This window comes from Columba livia, chromosome 1 (genome assembly GCF_036013475.1).
Source record: "Columba livia isolate bColLiv1 breed racing homer chromosome 1, bColLiv1.pat.W.v2, whole genome shotgun sequence".
Classification (NCBI taxonomy): domain Eukaryota; kingdom Metazoa; phylum Chordata; class Aves; order Columbiformes; family Columbidae; genus Columba; species Columba livia.
Window position 1 is genome coordinate 166,703,160 of NC_088602.1, and position 19,244 is coordinate 166,722,403.

The 19,244-nt window shown below is 40.5% G+C and overlaps 1 protein-coding gene across 1 annotated transcript in view; it reads right to left on the reverse strand.

Annotated features, from left to right (window-relative positions):
* Nucleotides 1-19,244, reverse strand: part of FGD6 (FYVE, RhoGEF and PH domain containing 6) — a 72,458-nt gene that overhangs the window by 45,535 nt on the left and 7,679 nt on the right. The window contains exons 2-3 of the mRNA XM_065042999.1: nt 14,426-16,835; nt 531-678 (exon numbers count right to left, since the gene is read on the reverse strand). Of these exons, the coding sequence (XP_064899071.1) occupies nt 531-678; nt 14,426-16,835 (2,558 nt within the window). The remainder of the gene's footprint in view (nt 1-530; nt 679-14,425; nt 16,836-19,244) is intronic.

Sequence of the window (19,244 nt, forward strand, 5' to 3'; positions counted from 1 at the left end):
AAAATAAGACCATCTGGGCAAAACTACAGCTTTTCAGAAGGACCTTCTCAGATCTTGCAACCTTCACCTGGCCGCTTTCCTTGAGCTTCACCCAGGCTCACAAATCAAAGGTTGATTTTAAATGTTTGGTGCACAAGAGACATTGCACACTCCAGGATCTGTGAGGCGTAGACAGCCTCATTAAAAGGTATTTATAGGTCTCAAAACTGAAGCTCTCTAAACATACATCTGTGCATTCAGCTCTGTTAGAGAGGCATGGTAGGCAGCTCTACAGCTCCATAAAAACAAATACGCCAGGCAACACACACTTTCCAGCGGGATATTTCTAAACTTGACCTCTTAATATCAGGCTAGCATACACATATTCAATTAAAATTTTAGGAAAAAAAAATCACTAAACAATAAGAATGACAAAATTATAAAGTTATATGGACTCAATGCCTTTTGTTTGAAAACATCCCAACAGGTTACAAATTACAAAATAGTGCAAGAGTGAGGAATAGCTTCAGAAGATAAAGATTAAAAGATACCTGTTTATCTTCGTGAGGATCAGGCTCCCCTTTGCTGGAATCAGAATTTGTGTCATCATCTTCATCAGAACTGTTCATGATATCTTCTTCATCTGACTGAAGATCTCCCATTACCATGTTAGGATGATCATGGTGTTCTTCTACGGACCTAAAATTAAAATATGCGCAGTTAATAAACATACCATACTTTATTTATGTAAAGAGCTTTCTGTTTTAGCCCACAATAAGTGGTCCACTTGGTACAAGAAACACTGAAAACAGTAGTGGGTAATTTGAAGATGGTGATGACAGTGGTAGGCTTTTCCACAGCGGACTCGTAACTGTGCAGTGTTTTATTTATGCTGGTATTGATACAATGCTAACTGACAGCAAGCAAAATCCACGGTATGTTTGGAATATTTCTCTTATTCTTGCCCACCAGAGTTTGCCTGACAGCAAAGTTTGATAAATCTATTCCCTTGTTGCTATGTGCATGTATAGTGCAACATTTGTACTGTGTGCCAGAAGGATAAAGAAAGATCATGGCTGCTTTGCTCTCCTCTGCCTCATAGCTTCAGAACTCCTTCCAGATATGGTACTCAGACTGGAGCTTTCTGTCTGAAATTTTAGATGCATGTAAATATACATATGGTTGTTTCTCAATGCATACACTAAAGAATGACATCAGGGATGGCAACATTATAACCGTTCTGTCCAATAATTTTTCTCAAAAACAAGAAAGCAGAAGCTTTTGGGATTGAAAACTCCTATCCCCCAGAGACAGACACCTTCCAGGTAGCTGTCAAAGCTATAAAACGTAATCTTGTTCTGCTGCTGTACAATGATTATAGAGGTCTCTTTTCACTAGCTTCAGCCATATTTGCAACACAGAAATTGCATGAGACATGCACACAACCTTCTTCCTCTAACTAGCCTTGACAACTTCAGTAGAGATTTAAAAAACACAATTCTAGAAGAAAATAGGGAGTAGAAGAAAACAGAGGCTAGAGGAAACAGAGCCTGGAGTTTTGGTAAAGTTACCTAGAAATCCCTGGGCTCCTACTTTAATCCTTTAAAACATCTGATAATTGCCAGTTACAATAAAGCTGCATCTAAATTCACATAATCTGCATTGAATGCCTGCAAAAAGATGCTGGGATGCCACAGGCTTATTGTGATATGAGCCAAAAGGATTAGCTACCCTACAAAAAAAAAAAACAAAACAACAAATCCAGAAACTCTTGTCCTCAAGCTGTTGGAGCCAGCAGAGATCTCACTGTGCTGATCAACACCTAATTTTGTGCAGCCAACATCTGCCAGGGCTACACACTCCTCTGTATAGCTACTCTCTGCCTCCCTATGCAAGGGACGGTCATGACTTTTCCTCACTTTGAATCACAAGGGAGCAGGGATGGAGGGCAACTCTTCAGACTCAACACCTCCAAATGTCATAGTTACCAGAAAAAAAGAGAAAGGGAAAAAAAAAAGAAAACAACATCTAAAACATGTCAGCGTGGATACTGTGAGAGGTGTCTGCCTGTAACATGAATAGCAGAAGTAAGGAATAGTAGCTGTGTGGGGCAGCCACAGCAAGGAGCTGATTATTCAATGCTCAAGGCACAGTTGAAAAAACGAAACAAAACAAAACCAACAACAAAACAGTGCACAAAGGCTCATCCCAAATAGAAATATATTTAGAGATGAAGACAAGATAAGCTGGCTTGTGGACAGACTTGGGTCAGCCACAAAGACGTAGAAAAGATTAAAATAGCTTGATTCTATTAAGACAACACAGGAAGGACTCAGGAAACACCCAAGTAGTTACTGTCTCCCAGAACCAAATAGGGTGGGGGGAGGAAGGCAATTGCAAGCTCATCATCCAGTTCAAACGAGACCCTGAGCCCAGACTGCAGCACGCAGTGTGCAGAGAAACATCCATTTAATTCAGATTGGAAATTATCAATTTCATGTGGCCACCAGAGAGTGGCCAGCACAGAGTGGAGTGCTGCTGCAACAGGGTATGGAGTACGCCAAGGACGATTCCCACGGAACTTCCATGTACTTTGGGAATGCAAAACCGCAGCTTTTCACCAGAGCTTCCCCTGGAACCACATGAGCCAAGATTTCTGCAGTAACTTGTTAACTTTAGCAATTCAGAAAACTCCTTGCCTAGTCTATCTAATTCATAGTCAAACAACCTGCTGGCCTGAGAATGTTTATTTAAGCAGATACCATCTTCTATCCTTTTATTTTACAGGTGACAAACATCTTTATTATACCTGTAGCATTATACAAGAGAAATATATACTCCTATTTTATCCAAAGCCTGCAACATAAATAACTACTGCTACTTCTTGCTTTAGTATATTATTTACAGTTCTACTGTCCACATCTGTCACTGAATCTACATCTGATCTGGGATTATTTTTTTCCATTGAAAAATGTATTAAGTGCTTTAACCACACTAGAATTTCGGTTTTGGTCCCTTATGCATCAACATTTACTTTTTAATGGATATTTTATTGCCTTTTTCCTTACCCTTAATATTTGTTTTAATTTCCTTTAAACTAGGATTCGTTCCCACACAGAAAACATTATTTTCACACTCATTCTTTTTCACACCATTCTTTTGCCCAAGCACATTCTACAGGATGCCCATTCCCAGATTTTGCTTAATTTTCCACCTAAACATTTCAGGGCAATTGTGCCAACACTTAAAGTTTTAGAAAACCCACCCTTATCGAAATCAGAAACAAGCATATTTCTCAGTGAAACTGTATTCTACTTGCACAAACATAACCCCATCGCCACTGAAAGATGAAGATCAAACTAGTTGGCCTGCTGGCTGAAGAATTTTCTAAATGAAAGATTGACTTATTTAATAGAAAGTTTCAGTAAAAACTACTAAAGGTTTTTAATAATTAACTACTGATGACTTTAGGATGGTTAGTAAGTGTCCACACATAAGAGCCTCTCAGCATATACATTTTTTCCTTCCCTGTGAACCACAACGTTTAAGCACTAAACTCCTTCTCTTGCGTTTGGTGCACAAGCACCTACTATTCATGTAAAGGAAACTATGAAAGCCGAGAGCACCACCTACCAAATCCTGTCTACAGTATCTGCCCCAAGAGCCAAAGCACCTCAGAGCAATCCCTATACATCTTTATCCTTATTTGCCCAGCTCACAGCCTAATGCAGATCTCAGGTTCTACCCAATACACTTTTGGGTGGGTTTGCTGATTGGTTGGTTTTGGCATCCCCCCACCCTTTTTTAAAAACAAACAAACAAACAAACAAAGAACACAGTGGATGATTAGACGGTTAATGATCAGAAGTCAGTTCACACTCAGGCATTTTCCAGAATCAAACAAGTCATGAGTTCAGGGACAGGTTGCGATGCTGTAGCCATGGACAGATGCACCACTGTTGGTATCTGCAGTTTCGTCCTGTTCTTCACAGGAGACGGACAGCTTCACCGTGTGTGTGTTGATCTGCCTTTATCAGCCATATGCTGGAGAACATGTGGCTCTCCTTGTACCTTACACCTTAACCTTTCATCATAAATGTTATGGCTTTTCTGCCAAAACAGAAAGCAGTTTTGTATTTACTAACTACTCTTCCTGTACTTTTACCTTTGAACACATCTACACCATAAGTGTATAGATAGTTTCCCAAAATTATCTCTGGATAAAGTGAAATGCCTTGTAGCCTTTAAATGAATTTGAAAATAGCAGTAAATGTTTAAATAAACAGTGTCTTTTCTACCACGTATCAATTCCTCTTTTCCAAAATACCACAGGCACACAGTAGCGGCTATTTTTAAGCAGCTCTTCTGATAGTTCACAGTATCCCCAAAATACCTATCTCTATCTTGTTCTCCCTTCATCACGATTCCTTGTCCTACCCATAGCACTACCAAGAGAAACTTCTGCATTATCAGTCATGTGAAACACCATCACCGCCAGCTCACTGAGCTGCCCACTGAGTAAGAATATCTTGCTGTATCTCGTGAGCAAATTACCTAAATATAGACGTGGGGCTTTTTTATTTGACACATAAAATGAAGAGAGTGTTAGTTTGCCTTGGAATGAGCAGTTTATGGGATGAAGCGTATACATTGTGCTGTGTTTTCCTAATGTGATAGTAAAATATTAATGAAACAAAACATGCCGGTCCTAGTCAGGCATACAGCAAGATACACTGTCAAAACTTAAAAATTGTCATCAAGCTATTACAGTCAGAAAAGTAAATCCTAACCAGCATAAAAACCTCTTATTGTCTTCAAAAGATGATCAAGACTAGTTTACATGAGTTTATTTGTATTCTTACAGAAGCCTCAAATACACCTGCGGCTCCACTTTGAGGCACTGTTAATTTAGACATTGCATAGGACACTATAGCCTGAAGTCACAATTAACATTCAGTCTCAGTTCCTAATCATTTAGAAGGCAGTTCGTATTTTAAGCTTGACTGAGATGATTCACATAAGTTCTCTGCCATGGAAAACCCCAATATCAAGTATTGGTATTACTTCAAGTGTTAGCATCACCATAACTACTGAAAAGCAAGTTTCCACTGCTCCAAAGTATTTGTTAAAATAGATTGATCCATGCCGATCACATCCTTGTGAATTATTTTGAGATGTTTTCTCTACTTCTATTATAGTAAATAATCCAAAATATGTAGGAATGCTGAATGAACAGAACCTTGTACACAATGCTGCTAAATTCTTCCTTTTTTATCCATCTGTTATTTTAAAAGGAGTGTCCATCTACTCTGTTTCTTGTAGGAGCATCCCAGCATCTTTATCCGTCTTCTGTCTCTTCCTCCAGTATTTCATTGTGGTTTTTTGGGTTTTTTGCTTATTTTTTAAGAAAGCCTTCAAGATACAGGCAAAACTACACAAACTGAAGTTCCTACTCTACTGAAAAATACACACTAAAACATCGGAGCACCAATAAGCATACCCTACTGCAATATTAATATTTTGTGTCAAATCCTTTTTTTTTCCTGCTACAGAATTTCACAATCCTTTCACAGCTGCTTGAATCTCAGTTTCCTCCAGAGAGGCAACAATTGCTACTGCTGTTCATCCACTTTAAGTTTTCAATATCACCAGCAACCAATAATTAAGGTGTGTTCAGCTGCTTCTTTAAGACCTAAAAGCACACTGGCTCTCTGTGGAGGCAATAGCTGACAAGGCTGTTATAGTTTTTCACAGAATCACAGGATGTTAGGGATTGGAAGGTACCTCGAAATATCGTCTAGTCCAATCCCCCTGCCGGAGCAGGAACACCTAGGTGAGGTCGCACAGGAACATGTCCAGGCGGGTTTTGAATGTCTCCAGAGAAGGAGACTCCACGACCTCCCTGGGCAGCCTGTTCCAGTGCTCTGTCACCCTCACTGAGAAGAAGTTTCTTCTCAAATCTAAGTGGAACCTCTTGTGTTCCAGTTTGCACCCATTGCCCCTTGTCTTACCATTGGTTGTCACCAAGAAGAGCCTGGCCCCATCCTTGTGACACTCACCCTTTATATATCTGTAAACATTAATGAGGTCACCCCTCAGTCTCCTCTTCTCCAAGCTAAAGAGCCCCAGCTCCCTCAGCCTTTCCTCATAAGGGAGATGCTCCACTCCCTTAATCATCTTTGTTGCCCTTTCATAGCACTGCATACTTTAATAGCTGCAGGTAAGGCAGTGTTCCACACTGACAGATTCCATCAATGGATCCTAGGTGTATGCTGCTGGGAAACCTCAATGATAAGAGACTTAGAGAAAAAAAACAAGTTCTATGGCATCTTTTCTGTCAGGTCCTATCTAAACTCTGAATCTCTCTTCCAAGGTAGAAAGAAAGGCTGTAAATACAGAAATCAGGTTAAGATCCCAAAACAATTCAGAAAGTAATTATCTGATTTGGGTGCTCAGGACAACAGAAGATGCTCTTGGAAAGCCAAAGCAAAAGTGAAATTTTCGCATGGTTAATAATTGCTTGATTTTGTTTAGTGAACTTCCTTTTGGTTTAATTTAATACTTTTTATTTAAGACAGTTCAATGTCTTTATTGAATATCTGTTTACTCTAGAATTCTGGAAAAAATAAATCAATTCTTGAAAGCAAGCATACTTGGCAAAACACAAAGATAATAATGAACACTAACCAAGATCACTAGTGAGTTTTAAGAAAACTAGTGATCAGCAAGATTAACAAAACTATCAGTTAATGTACTTTTTGGATGGGTTACATTTTGCTGCAATACCTCAGCCCCACAACCATCTTGAAGAAGCCAACACCAGCCCATGTTTCCCTTTGCAAACCCATCTGGAAAGCATGAAGATGAACCTGATATCACTCCAGGTGCACCTGGGCCCTACCCCATCATATCCACCTCACTGTTTAAACTTCAGATCCTCTGAACAACAGTGACTGTCTACCACTACAGCTAAAAAATTCCCTCCATCATCCTCTTTGTGTTCTCCTGCCTTTCCTTTCTCCTTCAGGCATACTGAACCATTAAGCAGCAAATGAGGATGAAATGCAGCCTGGACCAGGTGTCTTACTTATCTGAGTTACTCCCACAGCATCAGTCACCTCCCTGGTTTAATGACAGGCGCACAGATGGGAAGAGCTGAAGCTGAGATCACGTCTCTCCTCTCTCGGCGCAGGGACAGTGTGACAAAGGCTGGTGGATGCTGCTGCGGTTCTCCCAGTGCTGCCCTGGCTGCCAGCACCAGGGACTGGGTGCCTTACTGCAGCCAAGCTGCTCAGGCTTCACCTTCTCTGCCAAAAATGGTGGTTTTTTCACAGCGAGAGGGCGAGATAGCAAGATGTCCTCTCAAACAGGATTTTACACAATAGCATTAGACTTATGCCATTTGCTCTTCTGCAGAGAAAGCTCCATGATTTCAGTAAATTCCTGCTATTATTAGAACTAATAACAACAAAATAGGCATCATACCAGGAGTCTGATTGGTCTGATGCTAAGTAACATGACAGGCAGTTCATTCTGATGCCCCTTTATATATATATACTTAAGACCACCTGAACCAATTGTGCCTGTGAAATTCATTAGTTCCTTTTGCAAGCTGTCCTTCCGTAAGTGACACAGCTGAAGAATGATAAATGCCTCTAAAACAGTCTTTAAAAAAATGTCACGAAAAAACAAGAGGCAAACAAACTAGATGGATTAATCTACGATTATTTGCTTTACTTGTAACTGTTGTGCTTTTTTCTCTCTGGGCTGGTTAGAAAACTTTGAGAATGAAATAACAAATACAAACACTCCTCAAGAATCACAGCTAGAAAACAGAAACAAACTGCATCCAGCCAACTGAAAAATGTTTTGCGCACATCAGGTTACTTTTTCAAATTTAAGGACTTCAAGAATTCTAGCAGAATTATTTTAAGCAATATCACATGTAGTGTACAAATGCATAAGCACCTATGTATTTTATAGGAAGCTGGGGTCTTTAATGACCACGATACAGCGTCAATCTGTTTTAAATGTATTTTGGTTCAGAGCTGCTTGTACTTTGAAAGGTGTCGGCTGCCTCCTGTGCAAAGGGCTGGCTACAGAGAGAGGCCAGGTGGGAATGCCGGGAGTTCGCTCCTGCCAAGAGAAACACCAAGATCTACCCTTTTCATCCCAGATTTTACCTCTGGCGCTCCCCGCTCACACCTGGGTTTTCTGGGCAAGGAGGATGCCACAAACACTGCCGAGAGCTGCCACTGCATTTAGCCTGTTGGATCATGCCACTGGCAGCTCCTTCTATACTTGGCTGAGCATGTTGCGAACTGCAACACCTGACTTGCTGGAACCCAGTTATCCCAGCGTCTGCAGCCAGCAGCATTTAGTTCAGCATTTGCCATCCTCAGGCCAAGACAGCACTTCTTTCTTTCCTCAACAAGAAGAAATAAATAAATCTGACTCGCACTCTAGGCAAAAAATAAGCAAGGCATTTGTCATACGCGTTTCACGCTTAATCAATTTTATACCCTTTTTTTTTTTTCTTTAAGCAATCCATGCTGGCAGTCACCCTGCTTCAAGCATACTACAATCGGTACAATTGTGAGCATACTTCGTTGCACAGTTTAAAAAAAGGTGCTAACAGCTCTCAGATTATCTCCATATTTAGCTGTGATTTGAAAACGCAAGCTCCCAGGGACAGAGGCACCCAAGGGCCGCTCTTGCCGCCGGCAGCCTCGCAGGCTCACAGGAGCCATCTTCAGCCAGACCTTTTGTTGACAATTCCTCAGTTCCTTGGAAAGTTCAACATAAACACACAACGCATACTTCAGATATTTCCACACCCACCGTAGAGAAGTCACATTTAAAAAATGTAAGAGAGGTCTCAGTTTCAAAAGCCTTGGAGAAAACTGGTGCCCACAAGGCCCCTTTTCATCTCCCACAGTCACGTTGTGACAAGCAGGAGAGATGGTGGCAACGCCCTGTCTCCCTCAGGGCAGCCCCAGCAAAAGTGCCAAAAGGAGATGATGCGAAAGTAGCAGAATATAATCCAAGAGGATACAAGGGGACAGTTCTGAGCACTGATACTGGAAACAACTGTGACAAAACGCAGGGATTATAAAAAAGATGCGGGCAGACTTTCTAGCAGGGCCTGTTATGACAGGATAAGGGGTAACAGTTTTAAACTAAAGGTGGGGAGATTCAAGCTAAACATGAGGAAGAAATTTTTTACACTGAGGGTGGTGAAACACTGGCATAGGTTGCCCAGAGGGGTGGGAGATGCCCCATCCCTGGGGACATTCCAGGCCAAGCTGGACGGGGCTCTGAGCAACCTGATCTAGTTGAAGATGTCCCTGCTCATTGCAGGGGGTTGGACTGGATCACCTTTGAAGGTCCCTCCCAGCCCAAACTATTCTATGATTCTAGGATCTAAACCACTTTCTGGAGACTTGTGCAGGAGAAAGAGTCACAGCATCGGTTCTTCCCATCACCACCCAAAGATGTGAGGGATTACCTGCTTCCCAGGGTAAACAAAGATGGAAGTCATTGCAGAATTTATAGCTTTTTGCCTTCCCTTGTCATTAGTTCTTGTCTCATAGGGAGAACTGCAATGCTAATGGCCACGACCTGGGAAAAAAATCCTGGCGCATGGAAGTGACAAACAATATAAAACAGGACCACCAAGATATGGCACTCAAAATCTGGAGCTGCTATTCTGACTTCTCTCAGTTCACAGACACCAGTGGGAAAATATTTTGGGGAAAGGATAGCAGGATAAAAACACTTTCCTGTCACACGCACACAAAAGAAAAAACACAATTCCAGCACACACTGAATAGACTTCTAGAAAACTATAATAAAATGTGATTAAAATCTCAAACCAAATGCATCGAATAGGAAAGGGAAAACTTAGAGCAAGTGAGAACAAACCCCCCTATTAACACCCATTTCCAACAAAATTGATTCTACCTTGCCAGAGCTATCATGACATTCTAATGTATAACTTCTTCTCTACACTAAAATCAGACTTAATGCAAGGCCCTAAGTATCTTCTGTATTGACTCATCATTATTTTTATGATTTCTGGGTGACTTTATCCCTGAAATCAGGGCTATAATATCTCTCTTCAAAAAGTTGCTTGTTCAATTTAGAAATAATGGACAACCTATCGCATTCCATTTTTCACATCAGATACCTAGAAGATAACAAGAGAGAGCTAAGAAGCAGAGCACTCAAAAGGCAGTGACTTAGGTCTAAAATAAACACGGAGAGATTTAACTCTCAAACACACCACTGCCTGCATGCACGGGAGCTGATGCAGCTTCCTGGGTAGTCTTCTGGAAAACAGATGAAACAGTTTCATTGAGACCAACATAGATTAACTGTAAATAATAACTGAGCTTTTTGCAAGACTGGATCCGTGCTCTCTCTTCTTCTAATCTTTTGCACAGATTAGAGGAATAACTGGATTTAGACACTTTTTCTAAACTTTTCAGCTCACCTCGAAATCAAGGCAGAACATCTGATCCTCAGGAACACCACTGGGAGAAAAACAAACACCACACAAAAAAAAAAACAGAAAAAAATCAACTGCACTCCGCATTGTTGAAATCACTGAGCCACCAGGCTGAGGCTCAACCTATCAAAATGGCAGTTTTGATAAAATCTCCTTTTATTTAATCACAGGCACTTTGGATTTTTTTTTATCCACTTTTTTTTTTAGTCCACTTATGTTTGACTGAAACAGTTTTTCATAAGCACAAGGATATCATTTTATGGAAAATTAAAACTTATGTAAACTCGATGTTTTTAAAATAAACTTCTTGGATTCTAGTAGCTAAAATGAAACCTGGGTTCCTTAACCTAAATTTTGTCTGGTGCATTAAAACAACCTAGCTGGATACAGTTTTGTATTATAAGTCTATTCATTAAACCATCTTTAACTGGATCAAATGTAAATGTTGGGTAAATGATACATAATAATACCACTGTTGGCATTGAAATACAAACTGATGTTAATATTTTGATTGTTTTTCTTCCTAACATTTATTTTATACTCCCCCCCCAAAAAAAAAAATCTTACTGTTTTACTATATACAATTACATTAGACCTTGCTGCACCATACAAAGCAGAGTACTACGGAGCTTCACAAGCACATTTCCTGAGCCAACGCTGAAAATAACCCACAGGAAAGGGCTGTTGTTGAACATATAAATGAGTCTTTCGTCAATTCACATGTCACATTTGACTTTCCATTCTATGTCTGAGTTACGCTCTTCTGCTACATTTTCTTAACCTGCAATTTATACCCCTGTTGGCAACCGGAGACGGAGCGCGTGTGTTGGAGGCAGGGGAGAAAGGCCAACATCCAGTGACAAATACGTAACGTCAGCTTAGCTTCCTCCACCTTAAGGAAAAGGAAATACATATAAAGAATGCCAAAATTAGGGGAAAAAAAAAAAAAAGTGGAATAAAAGAGGAAAGAAAAAAACAAAGCACTGGACATTGATTAAAGTGTGACACCCGAGATGCCTTTACCCATGAACAGGAGGGTTAGGCTAAAGGACGCAGGGTTTTTAACGCGCTGCTGTGCTGACTGTGGGCTCCTCCTCATTGCACTAAGCCACCCTTGGGCCTGAAGGTGAAAGCCAACAAGCCGAGCTGAGGCGACGTCACTGGGAGGAAGGACGAGGACATCCTCCTATTGTACCGGGGAGATTGATGGGAGCAGCACAGTTAGGACATTTTTGCCATCTGCAGTGACAACTTTGAGTGGGAAATAAAGGATAGCACAGTTTATCGCTTGGTTTGTAACAAAAATTGCATTTACCCTCAAAATGGCTCTTTTAACGCATACAAACTGCATGTGTTCCAAAGGTTAACACGATGTAGTTTTGCTGACTGAACAAGACTGACAGAAGTATGGCAAGCCTGGCATTCAGACTTAATACACTCAATATGTCCTACTATGACTAGAAAAGTAAGCAATCCGTCTTTGAATTTCTAAGAAGAACAATCTCATTTCTACGTTGGCTTTAATGATAAGATAATTTGCTTTGAGATCCCCATTAGTAGTGCATGACAGGAGTTTTATGTGCCTTGATCTATGAAAAAGAGCTAAGTGCATGTTCTGACAGGCTGAGGAAAAGGCAAGCGGTAATTATTTCAATAACATCAGCACTGTTTCTCTAACCGGTTTTGTAATACCAGGAAATTATAAAAGGCTCTTAAAGAACTATGCAGAAAAAGCAAGACAAGATTGATAAAGAAGCTTCAAAGGACTGGAGATAACAAGGGATGGGAAAACTGAAGCAGCTGCCTGCCTGGCTCTGACTGGGTAAGGACCCTCACACCTCCCAAGCCAGGGCCAAAATTAAAACCTCAATCTGCTCCTCCAGCAGCAGCTGATCTGGGTTAGGAAACCACTGCCCTGTTATGTCCCTTCTTTTCCTGCAGATTTCTTTGTTCACTGAGATCTACTGAAGTAACCACATACATTAATAGTTTCCTAAGGTAGCTTCTGACTATGTAATTTAGTTTAAAATAAACACTTACAGAAAGGGTTCTGCTTGGGATTTTCTGTGCTTTGTAAGGAAACACAGCAAAAACTCAGTTATGTCAAGATCATCTGGCTTAGGGAGCAGTTACAAGTGCAGATGTGCCAGGGTGCAAGAGGCTTCTTAAACCCTTAGATCACCCTTGGTATTGGAGCAGGTTTCTGTGAAGAGGGAATAACTCGCACTCAGGTAAGAAAACTACTGGATTTCACTCAAGGAGCAACTGCAGTCTCACGCCTACTGCTCTTCATATAGCAAAACAGTCCTTTTCTTTTCCTAAAGCAAAGATATACATTCACCTGATCCAGAACCACAACACAAAGCAGAACAGATTGCATAAACACAGAAAATATATTCTTATTTAAATTGGGTGTCACCCTCCTTAGGTAAACCAGTTCAAGGGAATACTTTAGTGAGTGTGGTCAAAACCCCCAAAAGATACCCAAAGATTAATTTTAAACAAAAAGCATACACTCAGTCAGGAACTTAAACTATGCCAAGACAAAACCAAGAAGCATCCTACTGTAAGCAAGAAAAATACTTAACAACCACACAAATATATATACCAATACCGAGCCCATAACCAAAGATCCTACTTCATGCTTTCCATCAAACAATCCAATGTTGAGCATATCAACTGTATAAATAACTATTAATACAGGGTGCCACTTAAAATATTTGTCTCCTCCTATGTAAAGACGACACAGTCCCCTAAAGAATGGCCAGCTCTCAGATTCTCTTTTCTTCTTGTTTGCTACACACACATATACAAAACGAAAGGAAGCTTAGTAACTCTCAGTGAAAAATGTTGTTAAATGTGACTGTTTATAAGGTATATAATTTATTCTTGTCATTATGCATATATTCAAAAGTGTAAAGAAGTTTGCTGGGGACTATGAAGTATAGAGGCTCCCTATTTCATTCAAATCCTTATTGCTTATTTGAGAAAAATCTTGACGATCTGTAAGACCAACTGATCAGCTGAAGTTAGGAAGTTAAATAATACTGTACTGGGTCAAAACAATGCTTCACCACTTCCCACACGCTAAGAGACACGGTAAGCAACGCTATTTAGGGAGAACATACCAGCCTGGCCACTCTCTGTGGCCCGTTCCTCTTCCCAGCATCCATAATCAGAGTATTACAGATATTAAAATAGCTGTTCTTGCCTATTCCCTTATGTATCTCTTTGGATTTATCTGTGAATTGGTCCAACCCCTTTTTTGAACCTGCTGGTATTATCTGCCTTCACTACCTCCCGAGACAATGAAACAGCAGCAACCTGCAGAGTCACCAAAGCCTCTCAGGAACATTTTGTGTGAGTCATGCAGAACTTGTGTGCTAGCACGGCCCTTCGTGGGAGCCCAGGGAGACAGAGAAGACTCTAATTCAGGGACAGGCAGTATCTTTTCTTATACCTAAAAAGCTGTCAAGATCCAACAAAGAATTTGCATACCTAAAAGCTTGTCCGCTTTTACCGGCTCTGTTAGCTGATCTAAAAAGATATTAATTCCCCTTACAAACCTAGCAATTATGCACTTGCACTCTATGGATGCTTATTCAGGTTCATCCTGAGACTGTAATAAGGTTCGTTCCTCCCCCTTTAAGTATTACCGGTTACAAATACACGACTGTATCTGGTTTGCTTTAAATGTGTAAAATCACATATCTTAGGTTCACAAATGTTTATCATATGCAAGGAATAACTAGCTTATTTTTCCTCTTGGCTGTTTACCAAGTGCAAGCCATTTTCAGAACAGCAAAACCATATAAAGATAAGCAGCAACAACTGTCCTGCTGACATTTACTGAAAGGGGCACAGCCTTTCAAGTCATCACCTAAACATGTTTACAAACCAGAGCTACAATGGACTTAAGTTCCCTTTTTATTTTACCTGCCAAGTCTCAAACGCCTGCTTGTAGTTTCACAAGGCTCCTCAACCTCATAGAAACCAGTGTTCTGGTCTTCCAGGTGATGATTTCTCCCAGCAGCCAATGCAAAAGGCAAGTTCTCATACTCAGGTATTTCCTCATAGTGACGCACGTTCTCATACTCTGGAGCACAAGTGCTGGTTAGAGAATTCAAATGCATTTGTGACAAGTTCTCTCCAAAAAGTACATGCCCATCTAAAGACTCCAGCCTTTGGTTACTTCGCATCTCAGGTTGACTTCTGTTTCTCTGCCTCTTCTTTAGTAATGCCGGACTACTTATTTCTACAGAATGAGCCTTGGCAGATTTAGCTTTCCTTTCACTGCCTACAGATGCTATATTCCGGTTGCTACCACTTCCACACCCGTCCCCAGTGGAAAGTTTGGCAATAGCACTATCCATTGACTGGCTGCCTCTAGACAGAAATTTTTGGAAGTCACTTTTCATTAAGCAAACTGACAGTTTCATGTTGAGAAACTTTTTCAAGGTATTTTTCTTCTGATGGTCTTTGCAAGGCTTGTCGGTCCTTTCTATGTCCACAGAAGAGAGAGATTTGGCCCTAGGCTTTGTCACAACAGTCAAGTGGTTGAAGCTGGTAGCAATGTTAGCAGTTTTTAATGATTCAGAATTACCAGAAAATGGAAGAATAGGATGAGGTAACTTCCAGACGGGTTTCTCAGAAGAACGTTTGGGTACGTCACAAGATGACAGTGCGTCTTGCTCCTTGGCAGGTGGACGTGTAAAGTGCGATCCTTCCAGAATGCTGTTCGATTTGTCCTCACTGGAGGTGTAAGAACTTTTCTCCACAAGCTCTGCTGATGCAGCTTTTTTCAGCAGGCCAGCAGCTGGAAGGCTGTGTCTCTGTGGTTTCTTAGGAACTATTTTCGGGGAACTTTCATCCTTTACTTTAACTTCTTTATCTTCCAATTTTTGTGGGGAAACATGGAGGCTATTGGAAGCAGATGAGAGCTGACTGCTAGTTAACTTGAGTTGCTTTGGCAAACTCATAGACAAAGCATCACACCTGACAAAGTTAGTCCTTTTGTCCGCAGCATCTAGCGTACTAGTATCATCCGTCATCTCATCCATGGAGTTAACTAAGTTATGGTCTGCATTTAAAGAACATTCGACACTTTCTACCAGATCAGAAGTTTTATGTGACAACTGAGGCAAAAGATTTTGCGAAGTTGACTCTTCCATAGCAGGTTCCTTGACCTGATGCATTTTGTCTGCATTGCTTTGAGTTATCTCACATTTTCCAGGATGAAGCACTTCTGTATTATTGTTATAGCAAACACTTTGAACAAGGATATTAATTTTTGCTGGCTTTTTAAAGCTTTGTTCTGCAAGCCCAAAGGAATCTTTCTCTGAATTAGATGGTTCCTTTGTTCCTTCTCCCGTGGTGTCTATGCCATCCTGACGGACTAGACATGCAGCACGAGGCTTTCTTGGTTTGGGGACAGGAAGCACTTTTGAGCTCAGGACTGAAGATGTTTCAGAGGAAGCTTTATCAGCATCTGCTTTCATGCCCAGTTCACCTGACATCATACTACTGCTATTTAAATTTTCGTTTTCCAGGATTTCCTGGTCCAATGGGCAAGAGCAACTGTGGTTATTTTCAGTCAAACTAGAGCAAATTTCAGATATCTGAAACGCACCAGCAGTGAGTTTACCCTCGCTATTTTGTTGCTTCCCTTTAGCTACCTCAGAAGATATTGAAGACTGCACAAATTCCATAAACTCTATTTTAACATTGTTCTTGGAACTGCTGCCATCCCCTTTGTCAAGTTTGTCTGCATACCTGTGCCTCACAGGACTGCTGTTAGGAAACACACTATGAGTCAGAACGTCCTTAAGTTTCTCTTCCAAAATGCTGGCTTTCAGAACCACCTGATTTCTATTTGCCAGTTTTTCACTGTGACTATCCCCCAGTGCATTTTTTTCACTGACTTTGATGTTCTCCAAGTTTTCAAAGTGCTCAAAAATGATTTGAGTTTTACAGGTGTTCTCCCCATTTCCAAGCTTATGAAGGCATTCAAATTTGCAAGAAGACATTGGTAGAATATAGGCTGTGTTACCAACACTCCCTTCTGAGGCTTCATTTTTATAGTTCAAGTGGTCTAGAGTTTGAGAAGAATCTTCCCTGTGCTCCTCAAAGCTTTTTGTGCTTTTTCTTGTAGACGATGGAGGTTTAACTTCTGGAACAGACGAGCTCTTGAGAACCTTTGGTTTTGGTGCAATTGCTGGTTTGGGTTTCTTTGCTGCTTGTATAACACCAGAAAGTACAACATCAGGCTTCGGTGCAACAGGTGGAGGCGTCGCCTTGTGTCCCACCACAAATTTTGGCTTTGGTGCCACCGGTGGCTTCTTAATTTCTAGGAAGGATTGAAAGCAAAGACTTTAGTCACCATCAGCCCACAGAACAACTTCACCTGCACCACAGTATTATTAAGAGTTTTGTAACATTTAAATCACATGATCTACAGGATCTTGATGTGTGTGTGTATACATTTTCCTCCTAAAAGCATGCCTCCCTTCCCTACCACCACTAGTTGCCTTCCTTCTTTTTAACAGGCACAATCAGGGAGTGGTAGGGAAAGTCTGAAAGGGTAACTGGTTCATTAAAAACCAGCTTAACTTTATGGAACTCTGTGTCCTTGCTCAGATGCTAAAATATGATGCTAATAAAACCAGAGGAGATTAGCCTGGTTTTGCAGTTTGAACTACTGTAATACCTTTTTAAAATGATGCAACTATGCTCTCTCACGTATAATAAGCCACAAAGATAACAGAACAGCTAGAGTAACTACCAAGACAGTCAAGTTCCTTCCCCTGCCACCTCTGCAAATGTGTTATCTAAAATTCCCCCTTCCCTTCCTCTTCTTTTCAAACAATACTGAGACAGATTACCGTACCGCTTGTAAAACCGGCGTGTCACTACTGTCAGTTCAGTGAAACGAGTCTGCGGTGTGAAGTTAACACGGTAACTTTTAGCAAATCGGTACCCTCCTACTGGAAAAGTAAATACTCTTCCTGTGCATCTCACAAAATTACTCTTCCCAATATGTTATTGTCTGACCTAGAAACAGTCACCACAGCCATGACCTATGACCCACTTGACACCACAAGATGATAAACCCTGGGGGTAGTAGCTGGCAGGAAAAGGAGAACATGAGGAACCAGGAGATTACAGAGCTTTGATGGTGTTGTGGGTTTGAGTGGGTTTTTAATTTGTTTGTTTGTTTTGGTTTTGTTTTGTTTGGAGTTTTTAAAAGCATTTTAATATTGCTGGAGATAATTTATGACCAATTTAGTTCCTTTTACTGGAATAATTTCAGATTTCTAAGTGCTTTGACTGATTTTTGACATACAAAAACTGTCTTATAATGTAAACAATTTTCTTTTTTTTTTAATGTACTTTTAAATGTATTTATTACCTTTGTTTTGAACAACATTCTGGCATGCTTTCAGGAAGTCATACACATTAAATAAAACTCTCAAGAAAATATGCCAAATAATGTTTCACATGTGAAGAGATTGAGTAAGACATTGATTTTTTTAATTCCCTTTGAACCGTGGGTCTGGTATTTGGTTGTTTTTTATCACCATTATTAGAGATGGTACAACTATATCTTAATCTGTAGCCTAGAAATATGAGAATAAAGTTCCAGGCTTTTTTTTTTTTTTCATGGTTTGGATTTTTTGTTTGTTTGGAAGAGATGTAGATGGTTATAAAAAAAAATAAGGGGTGGGGGGATGGCGGGGGAGCAGATGCCCTCAGTTGGTAGCATTTCCCAAACACCAAGCCACTGCTTTAAGCAGACAATCAGAAACAATGTCTCTACTATAGAAACAGGAAAACCATGTTTTTCTAGGACATGAATCATTAAGTGGTATCCAGACTGACTCCACTTCCATTTAGAACAGCTGCCCTTGCTGCAATTACACTAGCAAAGAGGTGAACCTGATGGCAAGAGATAAGTTTTGAGACATTTTGCAAGAGGGAACACAGAATTTCTTTCCAAAGGTACAGCTCCCTATAGGCACCAATGACAGCCAAGAGTGACCCAACTACCAGCTACTGCAAAGAATGAACCACCTTCTGATCCCTGTCCAAAAGCCAGAAGTTTCCCACAGAGTGAAGAGTCAATAGTTTGCTAGAAAAAAATAAAAATAAAAATTTTTGGATGGGCAACTACTGATGCTGAACAGCAAAGGGAGTTGTACACTCGCTTTCAGACACAGCAACTGCCTATTCAGTTGGAGAACGAAGTGATGGCGATAAAGAAGCCTGTTTTCTGCAGTAAAAAGAAGGATGGGATGCCCAGTTTTTCACAGAACTCAACACAGTACTAGTCTTGGGCCATGTTCAGTAATACTTGTTAAGTTATTAAAGCTCCCTGAAAACAGGAGAGAGGCAGCAGGAATCCTTCCTGAGGTCCAAATGAGAGAAACAGATTGCAGATGATACAGGAGATTAAACACTGCCTCGGTAAGTGATATCACATGGATTATTTGTCCCACTCTCCAAATTTAAGTCCTTGCCAGTTTCTGTAGCAGAACTGCCTAACATTTTGGATAGCAATCAAACTAGATTAGTCTGCAGAACTTTCAATTAGTATTCATTAGAGGGGACACTCAGAAAGTATGACATGGTACCATTACCTGAATATAGGATTCAAAACTAAAACATGAAAATGTAAGGGGATGCAAAGAAAACAAACCAGATGTTTATATGCCAGTAGTGGAAACCTGAATAATGAACAGAGTGAGAAAAAGTCACT